Source organism: Physeter macrocephalus, chromosome 5 (genome assembly GCF_002837175.3).
Source record: "Physeter macrocephalus isolate SW-GA chromosome 5, ASM283717v5, whole genome shotgun sequence".
NCBI lineage: Eukaryota > Metazoa > Chordata > Mammalia > Artiodactyla > Physeteridae > Physeter > Physeter macrocephalus.
Window position 1 is genome coordinate 91,224,796 of NC_041218.1, and position 17,547 is coordinate 91,242,342.

Genomic DNA, 17,547 nt, shown 5'->3' on the forward strand with positions numbered 1-17,547 from the left:
TGTTGTGCTATAGTACATGTTGCCCCTGCTACCGCTCTTCTTTTTTTTTTTTTTTTTGCTGTACGCGGGCCTCTCACTGTTGTGACCTCTCCCCTTCAGGCTCCGGACGCGCAGGCTCAGCGGCCATGGCTCACGGGCCCAGCCGCTCCGCGGCATGTGGGATCTTCCCGAACCGGGACACGAATCTGTGTCCCCTGAATTGGCAGGCGGACTCGCAACCACTGCACTACCAGGGAAGCCCCCACTCTTCTTAAGAGGGTTCCAAATCACCTGTTTTTATCATATTTAATAAGTCCAATATGAATTGCCCAAGTCTAGTTTATTTGCCATGGGAAGAATCTCACTTTAGATTGTACAATTTAGTGGTTGCATTAGCCATTTTGAGTTTTTCCTGGTAATCTGTGTTTTCTCTCATATTTTTTTTTCTGTTTCTGAAATGGACATCTTTTTTTATATATAATTAATTTTTTTTATTATTTTAAAAAATTTTTTGTTTTGGCTGTGTTGGGTTTTCGTTGCTGTGCACGGGCTTTCTCTTGTTGCGGCGAGTGGGGGTTACTCTTCGTTGCGGTGGGCGGGCTTCTCATTGCGGTGGCTTCACTTGTTGTGGAGCACAGGCTCTAGGCGTGCGGGCTCAGTAGTTGTGGCTCATGGGCTTAGTTGCTCTACGGCATGGGGGATCTTCCTGGACCAGGGCTCGAACCCTTATCCCCTGCATGGTCAGGCGGATTCTTAACCACTGCGCCACCAGGGAAGTCCCCGAAATGGACATCTTTGCACAATCGCATCTGAAGCTTTTAAAACTCTTTTATATCAGGAGGAGTTTTTACTCATTGGTCTCCCTTTCAGATTTTTTTCATATACTTGAGATCTTTCAATACCATTTTTTTTCCTTTTTAAAAAACATTTTAGGGCTTCCCTGGTGGCGCAGTGGTTGAGAGTCCACCTGCCGATGCAGGGAACACGGGTTCGTGCCCCGGTCCGGGAAGATCCCACATGCTGCGGAGCAGCTAGGCCCGTGAGCCGGGGCCACTGAGCCTGTGCGTCCGGAGCCTGTGCTCCACAATGGGAGAGGCCACAACAGTGAGAGGCTCGCGTACCGCAAAAAAACCCCAAAAAACAAACAAAAAAACATTTTAAAACCAGAGTCCTCCTTTGGTGTTATTCTAGACTATACCATCTGGTTCCTCACAAATTTTGAAAATATATTACTAATTTAATAAAAGCTGCATCAGCAGAATCAGATTTGACCTTTTCCCTCCCAGTAATTAAATAGATTCTTAAGATACACAGTTGTCTAGAAAAGTTTAGTATCTGTTTGTAACTGCATTGTTATGCCAACATCTGTTGCAACCTGTGGGTACTAGGACAGAGTTTAGTAATTTTTCTTTCACTCAGAATTTCCTAAGCTCTTAAGCATTTTGTAGCAGTACTTGATCGATAGATTGCTTTATAGCTATTCATTTGGGTATTTGTGTGTGTGTATATGTGTATTTATATGCATATATATACCCATATATATATAAATATATACAGTCATCCATTGGTATCCATGGGGCATTGGTTCCAGGACCTCTGCGAATATCAAGATCCCTGGATGCTCAAGTCCTTTATATAAAATGGCATGGTATTTGCCTGTAACTTACCTACACATATCCTCTGTATGCTTTAAATCATCTCTAGGTTACTTAATGCCTAATGCTAATAATAGTTTTGCATACAATGTAATTGATATGTAAATAGTTACTAGAGCATGACAAATTCATTTTGCTTTTTGGAACTTTTTTTTTTTTTTTTAACATCTTTATTGGAGTATAACTGTTTTACAATAGTGTGTTAGTTTCTCCTTTACAACAAAGTGAATCAGTTATACATATACATATGTTTGCTTTTTGGAACTTTTTGGATTAAAAAAAATTTTTTTTATCTGCAGTCGGTTGAATTCATGGATGTGGAGGGCTGACTGCTTTATATAAATATATAAAATATAGTGTGTATGTATATATACATATATTCATTTACACACACTATATTCATTTGGGTATTTTTGTGTATGTGTGTATATATATACATATACACACAAGTACTGTATATACAAAAATGCCATATATAGGTAGCGTTTTCTTTAAATTAACTTTTGAAAGTAGATATGTTGCCTTGTATATCTTTTGCATTTCCTTTAACTCCATAGTACTTAGTGGTGTTGAATAATTGTTATTCTTTCATTTTAGGTGACATAAATATTGCAGCTCTCGTTGGAAACGAACCAGTCTGTGAAGGTACAGATAACGGTGATCTCCCTTCCTATGTGGCGGTATTTATAGAAAAGGAAGTCGGAAATGACCTTAAATCTTTAAAGAAACTTGATAAACTCATAGAACAGATGACAGAAAGTAAAATGCAGTTAGAAGAACAGGCAAGTATTAAAACTCATTGAAACAATATTAGTAGTATACTCATTATAATATAATGTAAATATAACCATTATTATATAGGCATTTTTGAAAATATAGATTGTGACAGTCTAATCATTTAAAACTGCTTAATATGTTTTAAGGACCTACGGTGTGCTAGGTGTTTTACAAGTTATGTAAAAGAGAAAGTTCCTACTAATAATGATTTATGTCTGACATTTATGTCTGACATTTTCATACAATGACTTTTAACGTGCTTTTAAAAGTAAATTCATGGGATACCAAAATGTTACAACACCATCATTCCAATTTTTTATATATGCACACATAGGGAGAAAACATTAAAATAAGTATAACATTATAATAATGGTTATTTCTGGGTGGTTGGTTAATAAGTGATTTATTTTCTTTTCTTCTTCTTTTATAAATTTATTTATTTATTTTGGCTGCGTTGGATCTTCGTTGCTGTGCGCGGGCTTTCTCTAGTTGCAGTGAGCTGGGGCTACTCTTCGTTGTGGTGCACAGGCTTCTCATTGCGGTGGCTTCTCTTATGTTTTAAAAAATCCAGTGAATGTAATCTTAAACTGAAAAATGAGTGAGTTCCTGTACTTGCAACACTGTGTTTGTCAAACATAAAAGATTTATATTGTGTAACTACTTAATTAGGTTAAGTAAACTCTGCAGGGACACGCTGGTGTTTATCCCCAGGTTATCAGTCCTCTTACGTTTTCCCATCCCGGGCACCTCAGTTCTCTCCATCTTCTTCTTTTTTTAAAAAAAATAAATTTATTTATTTATTCATTTATTTATTTTTGGCTGCATTGGGTCTTCGTTGCTGCACGTGGGCTTTCGCTAGTTGTGAGTAGGGGCTACTCTTCATTGCAGTGCAGGCTTCTCATTGCAGTGACGTCTCTTTCTTGCGGAGCACAGGCTCTAGGTGTGCGGGCTCAGTAGTTGTGGCGCACAGGCTAGTTGCGCCAAGGCATGTGGGATCTTCCCAGACCAGGGATTGAACCTGTGTCCCCTGCATTGGCAGGCAGATTCTTAACCACTGTGCCACAAGGGAAGTCCCCATTTCTACTTCTTAATTCAGCAGAGGATCAATCTAGGGCAGTCCTTATGCCCCAGCTCCTACCTGCTACCTCAGTGGACTTGCTTCACTCTTATAATTTCATTCTCTGCTCCTCAGCCAGTCCTGTCCCCTCAGCACATGGACATACCCAGATCTTTTCCTTAAAACCAAAAAAAAAGGAAAAGTAGGATTTCCCTGGTGGTCCAGTGGTTGGGACTCTGTGCTCCCAATGCAGGAGGCCCGGGTTCGATCCCTGGTCAGGGAACTGGATCCCACATGCCACAACTAAAAGAGCCTGTGTGCCACAACTAAGGATCCTGCACCCTGCAGTGAAGATCCCACACGTGGCAACGAAGATCCTGTGTGCTGCAACTAAGACCCGGCACAGCCAAATAAATGAATAAATATTTAAAAAAAAGGGGGGGGGCGCCTGCCAACACAAGGGACACGGGCTCGAGCCCTGGCTCGGGAAGATCCCACATGCCGCGGAGCAACTAAGTCCGTGTGCCACAACTTCTGAGCCTGTGCTCAAGAGCCCGCAAGCCACAACTACTGAGCCCACGTGCCACAACTACTGAAGCCTGTGTGCCTAGAGCCCGTGCTCCGCAACAAGAGAAGCCACGACAATGAGAAGCCCGTGTACTGCAACGAAGAGTAGCTCCCTCTTGCCGCAACTAGAGAAAGCCCATGCGCAGCAACGAAGACCCAACACAGCCAAAAAAAAAACAAAAACAAATAAATAAATAAAGTTAAAAAAAAAAAAAAGCAGCAGAGGCCCATTTAAAAAACAAATTTAGAAAACAAAAACAAAAACCCAAAAAAACTCTCCCCTCTTCCTTAGTAGATAGTAGTCCCTTTTACTGTTAGGCTTCTTCAAAGAGTCATCTTACTTTGTATCTGTATTCACTTCCTAGTTGACCATTTGCTCTTGCACTTAATATAATCAGGCTCGTTTCCCTGATGACAGTGGAAGCTTCTTCTGAAGTCCCTAATTGAACCTCAGATTCAGCATGTCCAAAGCTGTACTGAGCCATCTCTTTTTTTTTTTTTCCGGCATGCAGGCCTCTCACTGTTGTGGCCTCTCCCGTTGCGGAGCACAGGCTCCGGACGCACAGGCTCAGTGGCCATGGCTCACGGGCCCAGCCGCTCCACGGCATGTGGGATCTTCCCGGACCGGGGCACGAACCCGTGTCCCCTGCATCGGCAGGCGGATTCTCAACCACTGCGCCACCAGGGAAGCCCGATCCATCTCTTAAGATGCTTCCCTGTCTTGGAAAATGGCACCAGCATCTGCCTGTCAGTCATTCCTGAGACCTGGATTGCTCCTCCTTATCCTTACTCTACCTTCAGCACCAAGATATCAGAGTTCTGCCTCCTTGATGTCTCTGGGTCCATCCCCTGCCCCCACCTCAGTTTAGAGCTGCATTCTCTCTTGCGTTTGATGGTAGTTTGCCCATCTTCTGTTTTTTTCCTACTGCCACAGTAACTAGCTTTCTTTTTTATTCCTTACAGAAACTTTACTATATGTAAATAAGCAAATACATAAAATATATACAGTTAAAATGTGTATGCAAGCATATATGTATTTAAAATATGCATAGCTTAACTTTTTACAATTAATATACTACTTGTTTTCCTATTATATCTGTATGTATAGATCTCCCTTTTTTAATGGTTTTATGGTATTCAAATACAGCTGTACATAATTTATTTAATCAGGACCTTATTGGTGGACCTTTTTGCTATTCCCAGTTTTTATTATTATAAATAATATGAGAATAAACATGATTATTTATCATTAAATCATAAGTCCCACTGAATTATTCCCTTATTAAAAACTCTTAATGGCTTCCCATTGCCTGTTGGGAAAAGCCCACATTCTTCTAATGCTCAAGATGCTGCCTGTGATTTGGTCTCTCCCTACCTGTCTAGGCTCCTCTCTTCTCTCTGCATTTCTTTGAACTGGATTCTGTGCCCTACTCCCCTCTTTGCTGTTCTCTCATCATGACTGAGCTGTTTCTTTGCCTGAAATGCCTTTTCCTTCCAAACTTCCCTGAACATTTCCACCCAACCTGCAAAGGTCTGTGCATGAGCCATGCAAGCACAATTGCCTTGCACCCCAAAACCTTCTACTCAAAGTGTGGGAGCTTGTAAGAAATGCAGAATCTCAGTCCCTACTTCAGGCCTATTAAGTCTGAATCTGCACTATAACCAGATCTCTAGGTGATTCCTATGCACGTTCAAGTCTGGGAAGCACTGCCTTAGTACACCATTACACCTGGCATCTCTTTTATTGCACAGATCCCACTGTTGAAGGTTTGCCTGCATCTCTCTTCCATACCAGCTGAGCTTAAGGGCAGATGCTGTGTCTAATTTATCTGTCAGACCCTAGCACAGTGCCTGGTATAGAGTGTCTAATCAGTGTTGATTAAATTGAAATTCCTCTATAATATTCTTATCATATTGTACTGATGCCTGATATTTGTATATGTTTTTCCATCTGCTGTAAGAAAAATTCATTTAATAAATATAATATCTAAAGGCATTACCTGGGTATCATCTTACCAAGTGAATAGTTGCTTCTCAATCTGGGCTTAAATCAGAATCACCTGGGGAACTTTTGCAAATAGTTACCCAGGCTTTTAGAATCAGAGCCTCATTTGTTTTTGAAAGAAAATTATTAGTAGATAAAGCAGGTAAATGTTCTTTGGCTGGACCCTCTGAAAGTGCTGAGCTTCATGATGGTAGATCCAAAGATGTTTACTGGGGGCCCTCCCTACACACCTCCACATAGAGCATTTCATGTTGAGGTCTGGTTAGTACAGGATGCAGAAATCCAGCGTTTCTTTTGAAGCTTTTAAATGACAATTTTCATTTCTATTAGAACAAACATGCATTTTGAAGGTAACTAATAAAAAAGGTTATGAGAATCTTATCTGATTGCTGCTGTTTTTTATTTTTTGTTTTTGGTATGGGCAGGTACTTACAGTTTCATCAGAAATCCCTAAAAGAATTCAGAGTGCCTTAAAAAATGCAGAAGAATCAAAGCAATCCCTTAATCACTTTCTGGAGCAAGAAAGCCATCTCTTCAGTTCCATTCACAGCCATCTGCTGACCGCACAGCCCTGGATAGAAGATCTTGGAGCCATGATTAACCAAATTGAAGAGATTGAACGGCATCTTGCTTATCTTAAATGGATTTCACAGATTGAAGAACTCAGGTAAAATAGGCCTCTGTTCTCATAATTATCATTTTCCTTTGAGGCTATGTCTTAGTACGTGCATGCCATTAAATAATTGAGTTAATTAAAGATTATAATAATGTGATTTTACCAGTTATGAAAATAGCATTATGATAATGATTCTTTTCCTTTATTATGAATGAACATAAACTTTTCAGGGAGCTTAATTTGCGTTTGAAACAAAGTAATCCAAGTAAAAAAATTTAAGTCCTATAGTTATATTGTGAACACATGATAAAAATGATTATAATGCCAAATTAATAAAACAACTCATCAGTGTGGTAATATTCCTTTTTTACCTTTTAGAGACGGTCACTTAATGAAATGGATTGCTTTCGCTATAATTTGAGTTTTTTTCAATGGGTATCACCTAAGAAGAGCTACACAGTATTATTAGATGAAAAACAGAGCCCTGCCACTTTTGAATAGGGAAAAATAAAGAAATACAGTGGACCCCTGAACCAGGCAGGGGTTAGGAGCATCAGCTCTGCGCAGATGTCAAAACCGCCTACAACTCATAGCCCTCTGTATCCACGATTCCTCCCTATCCATCCATAGCTCCACATTCACGGATTCAGCCAACCAGGGATCGTGTACTGCCGTAGTATTTACTACTGAAAAAAATCTGTGTATGAGTGGACTCGTGCACTTCAAACCCTCGTTGCTCAAGGGTCTACTGTACCTCTTTTTGAATTGAATACATATCACTGGTAGTTGATTGTGAGTGTCTGGTATTGCCTTTCACACAAGCTACATTAACATTTCTGCCTACTTTGGTAAGATTTTTTAGTTTCATGACTTAAGTTCTGAAAATAGCTATAAAAGACAAAATCTGGGGGCTTCCCTGGTGGCGCAGTGGTTAAGAAGCCACCTGCCAATGCAGGGGACACAGGTTCGAGCCCCGGTCTGGGAAGATCCCACATGCCGCAGAGCAACTAAGTCCCTGCGCCACAACTATTGAGCCTGTGCTCTAGAGCCCACGAGCCACAACTCCTGAGGCCGCGTGCCACAACTACTGAAGCCCATGCACCTACAGCCCGTGCTCCGCAACAAGAGAAGCCACCACAATGAGAAGCCTTTGGGGACGCGGGTTCGTGCCCCGGTCCGGGAAGATCCCACATGCCGCGGAGCGGCTGGGCCCGTGAGCCATGGCCGCTGAGCCTGCGCGTCCGGAGCCTGTGCTCCGCAACCGGAGAGGCCACAGCAGAGAGAGGCCCGCGTACCGCAAAAACAAACAAACAAAAAAAAACAACCTCCTTTCACAATGAGAAGCCTTCGCACCGCAACGAAGAGTAGCCCCCGCTCACCACAACTGGGGAAAAGCCTGCGCGCAGCAACAAAGACCCAACACAGCCAATAAGTAAATAAATAAATGAAAAATTTAAAAAACAAGACAAAATCTGTTTAAAAACTTAGTAAGAATGACTAGGAAAGGAGAAGAACGAAAAATGAGAGAATGAGCGTAGGGGAAGGCCAAAAGGGCTGTCAGAAATAGAATAATACACACATGAGATTAGTATGATTATTGAGGCCTGAAGCAGTGATGGTGGAAAACAAAGGCCACTCGTGGTGGAGGGAGAAGGGAGAGTACTAGTGCATAGTGGAGCTGGGCAGGGTGGCGGTACACATTCCTGTGCTTAAGGAGGGTGCTGTGCCCACCCAGGAGCGTAACCAAAGCGTGGCACTCAGCGGGGGATGAGAGTCCCAGCTTACTGTCACCTAGCGAACTGGCCAAGCCTGGGTAGGATGTACACAGGCTGCCTAGAGGGAGAGCACTTCCAACCCCTGAACTGAGATTAATTACTGAAAAGGTTAAATTTTGTTCCTATTCTGGCTTAAGATACGGGAATGTTATTTTTATCAAAAGAAACATTTCAGTTTTAAATGTTTCATTTTATTTAGCCAATATGCAAAATGGTAGTCATGGGCTGAATGAATCCTGAAGATAGGTTGTATTTGGCTTGTTTTAAAGAATTTGATTAATTGGTTTGATTTTACATGGAAATCTTGATTTCTGGATTCTCTTGAAAAATTTTAAGATTTGGCTACATTGGACCTACACTCCAGTGTGGCAGCACTTGGCTGGAGCCTTAGGATGGGGTATGTGCCTTTTTTGTGTGTGTGTGGTACGCGGGCCTCTCGCTGTTGTGGCCTCTCCCGTTGCGGAGCACAGGCTCCGGACGCACAGGCCCAGCGGCCATGGCTCACGGGCCCAGCCGCTCCGCGGCATGTCCTTTTAGGAGTTATAGCATTTTTGGCCAAATAACGTCTCTCTGTTACTACAGGTGATATAATATTCCTTTGTGGAAATCTGATTAAAACAAAACAAAACAAAACAAAACTCATCAGTCCAAATTCTTTTCTTTGTAGTGCTGGCATCAAATGGGAATTTCATAAATTTAACAGAAAAAAGACTTTAAACAGTTGAGAATTTGGTAAACATCTAGCTATTTTAGGCAAGGGGCTACATCATAATTACATCAGCAGTTGAGCATGAAGGTACCTAAAACTGTTGTGTGTGGTGTTGTGGAGTTTTTGTATTGTTTTGTTTTGTTTTTGCATTTAAGCTTTTCTTTATATACAAAGTGGGTTTAACAAAATAGATAGCTCTCTTCAAAAGTTTCAGACCAGAGAACATTTGAATACTAGCGTAGAAAATTTGTGCTTCTTGTCCACACATATTAATTTCATTTTGTTCCATAAATTTTCTTATTGTTATTTGATATTTCTAAACTATATAACAAAACAACTAAAATTTCCTACAAAATTATGATTTTTTAAATTTATTTATTTTTTTATTTTTTCTGTGGTACGCGGGCCTCTCGCTGTTGTGGCCTCTCCCGTTGCGGAGCACAGGCTCCGGACGCACAGGCCCAGCGGCCATGGCTCACGGGCCCAGCCGCTCCGCGGCATGTGGGATCCTCCCGGACTGGGGCACGAACCCGCGTCCCCTGCATTGGCAGGCGGACTCTCAACCACTGCGCCACCGGGGAAGCCCGAGGGGTATGTGCTTTTTAGCTTGTCCTAGTCCCCGCCCACTTTGCTTTTTTCATTTACTTTGCCCATCAGGCCTTTCCAGGCATTTGAGTTTGCTACCCTTGCTGTAGAGCTTACCTTAAATTTTGTCTGCAACTTGGCTAACAGTAACTTGAAAGGACTAGACTCTGAGGTGCCACCTCCCTAAGTTTCCTATAATCCAGTTTAGCTGGGCAAAGTAGGTAAAAATTGAAGTCTACCATATTTGACCTCACCAGATGCCACCCACATTCTCCCCTTTGGATTAAGATATGACAGACTTCTGTCAAAGACAGACTTATTAGAAATGAGTGGTGCCTGAGGGAATGTGACAAAGGAAAATTCTGTTACCTTGGGAGGGGTGGGAAGGGAAAGGTGGAGGGCGATATCCTGAACACAGGCCACTGTTCTTAGCAGGATGCTGAATTTGAGGACTCCAGGCTCCCAGAGACTTGGGTATCAGGTAAAAAAGCCACTACACGGTGGCGCTTCCTTCTTTCTTGGATGTAGCTTTATATAAAGCAGGAGGAAGCAGCAGTTTCTCCACATTTGGAATTATTGTGAACAAACTGTCTTTACAGTTTGCTTTGCCTTGTTTTGCAGTGATAACATTCAGCAATATCTGATGACCAATAATGTCCCAGAGGCAGCTTCTACTCTGGTCTCTATGGCAGAACTTGACATCAAGCTTCAGGAATCATCCTGTACTCATCTTCTTGGTTTCATGAGAGCCACTGTTAAATTCTGGCATAAAATTCTCAAGGACAAGCTTACAAGGCAAGAAATTTATCCATATTTCATGGTAATTGCTTTCAGATGGATATTTGGTGCTCACTGTATTTTACTGTAATACTTGTGTCACTTTTCTGTTACAGTGACTTTGAGGAAATTTTAGCACAGCTTCATTGGCCATTCATCGCACCCCCTCAGTCTCAAACTGTTGGCATAAGTCGACCGGCCAGTGCCCCTGAGATATACAGTAACTTGGAGACACTATTTTGTCAGCTCCTGAAACTGCAAACCTCGTATCTTTGTTGGAGTTAAAACTCACTAAAATTTCTTTTTTCTACAGTGGATTTGTGGCCAGAGAGTAAAGTGACCAGAGAGTAAAGCTTTCTGAAAGTGGCCGGGGAGTAGTGGGTTTGGACTTGATCTATGCATGCCCATGGACTGTTCTCCTTCCACATAAATTGCATGTGGGTGGGAGGGCTGTGAGGAGTTCCGAAATGCATGACTGCACAAGTTTGCATCACATATAGGTCACATGGGACAATCAAAAGAATGGGCAATTGGGAAGAAACCTCGGTAACTTAGTACTAATTTAATAGCACGATTACTTGAATATGTTTCCTTACTACTTATTATTCTTTATTTTAGGAAAGACAGATTAATTCTAATAACATTTTTCATGTACTTTTTACTGAAGTCATATGTAATGTAAAGTTAGACTACATATTATCTGTATTATAATTTTACTTAGTATCATATATGTCTCTTGGAAAAATGTGTGTATACATACATATACGTGTGTGTGTGTGTATACACACATATACATATGCTTTTCTTTTTCCTTGACTTGACTATGTCAGAGATGAATTACTTACTGAGCCAAAACAACTTCCAGAAAAATACTCTCTTCCTGTATCCCCTTCTGTCATCCTGCCCGTCCAGATTATGCTGACTCCCCTTCAAAAGAGGTTCAGGTATCACTTCAGAGGGAACCGACAAACTAATGTTATAAGCAAGGTGTGCTTTGCCAATTCTTGCCCTTGGTTTTTATCAATAGCAAATGTTAAGGCTTTCTGTACTTTTGCTGGTTTGGGTTAAAATCTGATTCTATTCACATTTCTGTTTTTCTCTGAAGAGCTAAATTCCTGTTTTGTCACTGCCCTTTATAGATATATTTTGGGACTTGTGTTGATTTGTTGTAGGAATCAGCTCACTCACTAGCACATCATCTGACCAGTTTCTGAAGCTTCCCCTGGGGTGTGCTGTAGCGTGCTGTAGCATTTGCTGTGGCACTTTTTACAACTGGATCCACATGTGTCCCACTGTGCAAATTGCTCCTTCAGGTTTATAAATATATCAGAAAGAAAAGTGAGAATCAAAAGATAGTAGAGCACTAGTTTTTGAGTAGAAGTGCTGATGCTAAAATGATTTGTAGCTGTGCAAGACAGAGTATGGGGATAAGGGGCAGGAATGGCTTTGAGGAAATTATCACCAACATTTTAGTTGAGGGACTATACCCATGTGTATTGGGCATACTGTTGAGATTTTTTTCTTTAATTTGATCAGAAAAACAGTCACTGACAACTGTTTTCAATGAAATTTGATTGAATTTGTTGAGAATTATAACCTTGGGAGTTGCTAGGGGGTGGATACTGTTTATCCTTGAGTCTTGCTACATCTAATGCAGTGCAAGTAGCACGGTAAGTGTTTTCTTTTTTTTGTAATAGGGACATGTTTTATTTTTAAAATATATATTCTCTTAATTTCTCAGTGTTTTGAAGTAAATGTTATTAAATGCCAGATTACACCAGGCATTGTACGTGTCATCTATAAATGAGTTTATAGGCTTTATAGCATATTAAAGGAATCAAGGGATAGGCAGTTACGTCTGTGTAGAAAGGGAGTAGAGTGATAATGGATTTCTGGTTCTTAAATTCTTCTTGTTCTTTTGTACTTCATGGGTCTCCTCCTGTTTTGGATGGGGCGTTGGTGGAAAGAAGAGTAGAACCTATTAGTAAGTGTAAGTGAGACAAAACAATAAACCTAAACTGTAGAGAGGCAGTGATCATATGAAGTAAGAAAACTGTGAGTTATATTGTTGCTTCCGTAAGTGTGGTTCCAGTGCTCCTAGTACTCTGACGTCAAGCTTGAACTATGCAGCCCCCGAGAGTAGCTACTGCCCCTTTTTCATTTCTGTATTCCCAGCATCTAGCACACAACAGGGTTTTACCTTTCAGTAAATGTTTTAGAATTACTGTCCAACAAAATTGGAAGGTTTATAGAATCATCTCTAGGGACAGTTTAAAAAGCTGCATACTTATATTACTTTTCTATAATTATACCTGTTTTAAAGCATTTGTATTTCTTGTAATGCAGACCAGCCAAATTTTTTTCTAAATTTAGCTTTTGAAAAAAGGAAGAAAACAGAAGATGGTCATGTTTAAAAATTATTTTGGAATGTTATTTCAAAAAAAATAATATATTTATACTTTACATATTTCTAAAGTACTAGGTGTTCAATATTTATGGCATTGTAAATTTATGAGTTTACTGACATAAGCCACGTTATTGAAATTTATTGGGAGTACATTGGGAAACACTTGATTATTAAGCCTTGCATGAATTTAAAGTTCAGAGTAGAAATTGGGCTGTTACATATAGGAATTTTCAACGAATTTTTGTAAGTACTGTGTGTCTACAATTAAATAGATACATTTAACTATAACTTTCTAGTTGGAATGACTTAAGAATTCAAACTGTTTACCTCCTTCCTTAGCCTGAATGGTACTTGGCTCAGGTACTTATGTGGATTGGGAACCACACTCAGTTTTTGGATGAGAAGATTCAGCCAATATTAGACAAAGTTGGCTCTTCGGTAAATGCAAGGGTAAGAGACTTAGTCCAAAGCATTTCAGTTTTAGAGTTGTAGGTGTCCATGAATAACTTGTCATTTTCATAACCTTGTGCTTATGTATATTTTTTTAGCTTGAATTTTCTCGAGGCCTTATGATGCTGGTTCTTGAAAAGTTAGCTGCTGATATTCCCTGTCTGCTGTATGATGACAGTCTCTTCTGTCATTTGGTGGATGAGGTGCTTTTGTTTGAAAGAGAACTACACAGCGTTCATGGCTATCCCAGTACTTTTGCTAATTGTATGCATATTCTGTCAGAAGAGACCTGTTTTCAGAGATGGCTGACTGTGGAGAGAAAATGTAAGTGCTGACGTGGCCGTGGGGTGGGGAGAGATGCCTCTTTCTGCATATATAAATTTTCTCCAGTTCTGGGTAGAAACTAGAGCCATCTATATTTTTCTTGGTTAGGGTTTACCAAGTTGCCTTCAAAGATCATCTTATTTTCTTTTCTTCCCATCAAGCTTCAGTTTTTCCCAGAATTGCACTCTACAGGTTTCTAGGGTAGAATATTCAAGCCAGTACAGTATACAGTTAACTGTTTTATAGATTTTACGTATAGTATTTCTGTTCTTGCTGGAATCATTTTGGATGTGGCTTGTCTAGAGAGTGTAACTATTTTGAAGATTTTGGGTACGTACGGCAGGGAGAAGTAAAATATCTTATTTAACCCTAGAATAGAGCATGTTAAATACAGTACAACTAGTAGGAGGTTATAGATTTATTTTTTAATAGAAAAGTTATCATTCCTAAGAAATTATGAGTTGAAAGATTAAGAATTTGTAATCTGACAATCTGTAACTAGTTGTTTGACATAATCCTTTTTCCTGCTTATCAGTTGCTCTTCAAAAAATGGACTCAATGCTCTCGTCAGAAGCTGCCTGGATATCCCAATATAAGGATATCACTGATGTGGATGAGATGAAAGTTCCAGACTGTGCAGAAACGTTTATGACACTACTCTTGGTTATAACTGGTAAGTATAGTCTTTTAAGATATAACTTTGTTTTTTTTTTAAAGTACTTACTCTTAACAGACTTGTGGTTGCCAAGGGGTGGGGGGGGTGGGCGGATGGATTCCATTATGTGATAAACCATAATGGAAAGGAATATGAAAAAGAATGTATATATGTATAACTGAGTCACTTTGCTGTATAACAGAAATTAAATACAACATTGTAAATCAACTATACTTCAATACATAAAATTTTAAAAAGTGAAAGTACTGATTCTTCACATGGTACTCTTCAAGTAGTTCAACAAAATATATAGTGATTATTATAATATCTTCAAATTCAGTTTCTATTTTGGCAGAACTCTAGCACAGCATTCCAGCTTTTAGATTTTTAGTAATCTAAATAAGATCTTAAACATTAGTTTCCATGAGGGGAAAATTCCTGAATCGTTACATAAATAAGAATTTAATTTTATTACCTGAAATCTCTTGCCTTTCAAAGTGTCTTCAGTAAATGGTGATTGACTGAAATTTTATATATTATTTTCTTTACCTCGATATATCAAAGATTGTAGAACAGTAAAATAATAAAGTAACTTTAGGGATTGGAATAGTAATAGGACCTCTTCTTATGGTGCAAGAATGTTCTGGCTGGAGGGTGGCCCAGCCGCCTCTAGCCCTGGTTGGTCTGCAGCCATCCACGTTGCCCCAGGGCACTGCAGGCCTCCTGGTTCTCCAGGTGCCACTGAGCCCTCACTGCCACTATCCTCCTGTGTCTTGTCCATTGCTTGGGCCTGTCTAGTAACCTGAAGAGGTGTCATTCCAGGCCAGTCAGTAAATTCTATATTCTAAGTGTAAGAAAAATATGAAAAACACTAAAATACAAAAAAATTTAGCAAAACTGATTTTTAAAAATTTTATTATGGAAATTTTCTAATATTTATAAAAGTAGCATAATGAACCCTCAGGTATCTGTTACTAAGGTTTAAAACTGTTACTTTTCTATTATGTGTTTTTCTCCCCCCAAAATCCAGATTTTTTTTCCCCTGAAGTATTTTAAAGAACATTTGAGACACCTTAGCATATCACCTATAAATCCTTAACTATGTATCTCTTTTAACCTATCCTAGTTCCTCCTTCCTTTTTTAAAAAATGTCATTTATTTGTTGAAGAAATAGAATAGTTTTTGTATATAACTTTATCATATGCCTTTTTAAAATATTGAGGCATAACTTTAAAAATTGCAGTATAGTTAATTTACAATGTGTTAGAAGCATAACTTATATACAGTGAAATGCATAGATCTTAAGTATACAGATCCATGAATTTTGACAAATACCAATACTTGAGAAACCCACGTCCTTAGGGAGTTTAGAAATAGATCCATACTTGAATGGTCGATTGATTTTTGACAAAGGCACCGAAGCCAGTCAATAGGAAAAACCTATAACTATGTCATGGATGGTACCATAAACCTTCGTATGTCTTGTTAACTTTCTCCACAGACAGATATAAAAATCTTCCCGCAGCTTCCAGAAAGCTGCAGTTCCTGGAGTTACAGAAGGACTTAGTAGATGATTTTAGGATACGATTAACTCAGGTGATGAAAGAAGAGACTAGAGCTTCCCTTGGCTTTCGATACTGTGCAATTCTTAATGCCGTGAACTATATCTCAACAGTACTAGCAGATTGGGCTGACAATGTTGTAAGTTAATCTTTTATATTAAGTAATATATTAGTAATTTGAACAGTTTTACCTTTTGAAATGTTGAATCTGTAGCAAGCAAAAATACACGTTAGGCAGAATCACAGTTGGGCCAAACTTAGGAGGTGTGATTAAAGTACATATTTTTCTCATTCAAGTCTCAAATGGTTAAATAATCCTGATATTTTAATCACTGGAAAAGCCATCTTTTCGTGAAACTGTTGTTTATAAAGTGAACCATTTTCCTTTTTTAGACTTTGAACTTGGTAAATGTCATGAATGGTAATTGCCATCTCGCGAAAAGCTAAGATTGTATAATGGTGTCAAAATCAATAAAGTTCAAGACTTTAAGGAAAATAAAAGAATAACATTTGATACCTTTTTAGTGCCTTCGAAACATGACAAATTATGAAGAGTCATAAAAATAGAAACATTTTTTAACCTAAGTATTTCATACATTAAAAAATTATTTAATATTTTGTTTATTTTCAAACATATTCAAGAGTGAATAGAATGGTAAAATGAACTCCCATGTGCCTATCACCCAGCTTCTTTTTTTTTTTTTTTTTTTTTTTTTTAATTTGGCTGTGCCACATGGCATATGGGATCTTAGTTCCCCAACCAGGGATTGAACCTGCACCCACCCTGCATTGGAAGTGTGGAGTCTTAACCAGTGGTCTGCCAGGGAAGCCCTCACCCAGCTTCTTATACCAACTGTGTTTCATTTAAACCTTTCCTCTACCCCCACATGTGATTATTTTGAAGTAGATCTCAGATACATTTCATGGTAAATATTTTCATTTGTATCTCTAAAAGATAAGAACACCTTTTTTAAAAACACAACACCAGGGGACTTCCCTGGTTGTCCAGTGGTAAAGAATCCGCCTTCCAGTGCAGGGGACGCGGGTTCAATCCCTGCTCGGGGAACTAAGATCGCACATGCTGCGGGGCAACTAAGCCCACGTGCCACAGCTATTGAGCTTGCGTGCCTCAATGAGAGAGCCCGCATGCTGCAACTACAGAGCCTGCACGCCCTGGAGCCCACACGTCACAACTAGAGAGAGAAAACCCGCACGCCACAACTAGAGAGGAGCCCGCGTGCTGCAACTAAGACCTGATGTAGCCAAAAAAAATAAATATTAAAAAAAAAAACAATACTATTATCACATCCAAAAAAATTAACTAATTTCTTACCCTGGAAGGTATATTTTAAATAAATCTAAAAATCAAAACCCTGGATTTAGTAACAAGTACTGTGATAGGCCTTTTACCTCTAAGGATTTTACTTACCCTTCCTTTCTCCATGCAGAGTCCATGTGCTGGCAGATTTGATCTGCCTAAATATAATTATTAACTAGTACTTTATTCTTACTCTTTTTATTAATCCAAGGAATATATTGGTGATCAGGGCTTTTGGTAACCAGATTTTCTAATATGTACTTCCAACTAAAAGTGAAGAAACTTAATTAGTCTTTATAGCCTTAACATAAATAGATTAATTCCTTTAG

The 17,547-nt window shown here is 39.4% G+C and overlaps 1 protein-coding gene across 4 annotated transcripts in view; it reads left to right on the forward strand.

Moving 5' to 3' along the window:
- RINT1 (RAD50 interactor 1) overlaps positions 1 to 17,547 on the forward strand; it is a 34,142-nt gene that overhangs the window by 8,927 nt on the left and 7,668 nt on the right. For 3 of the 4 annotated variants that reach the window (XM_055085078.1, XM_028490167.2, XM_028490168.2), the window contains 9 exons: positions 2,232 to 2,416; positions 6,466 to 6,707; positions 10,347 to 10,520; positions 10,619 to 10,768; positions 11,333 to 11,489; positions 13,249 to 13,359; positions 13,458 to 13,683; positions 14,219 to 14,356; positions 15,840 to 16,039. In XM_055085078.1, the coding sequence (XP_054941053.1) occupies positions 2,232 to 2,416; positions 6,466 to 6,707; positions 10,347 to 10,520; positions 10,619 to 10,768; positions 11,333 to 11,489; positions 13,249 to 13,359; positions 13,458 to 13,683; positions 14,219 to 14,356; positions 15,840 to 16,039 (1,583 nt within the window). The remainder of the gene's footprint in view (positions 1 to 2,231; positions 2,417 to 6,465; positions 6,708 to 10,346; positions 10,521 to 10,618; positions 10,769 to 11,332; positions 11,490 to 13,248; positions 13,360 to 13,457; positions 13,684 to 14,218; positions 14,357 to 15,839; positions 16,040 to 17,547) is intronic. The other variant, XM_007105799.3, reaches the window with a different exon arrangement.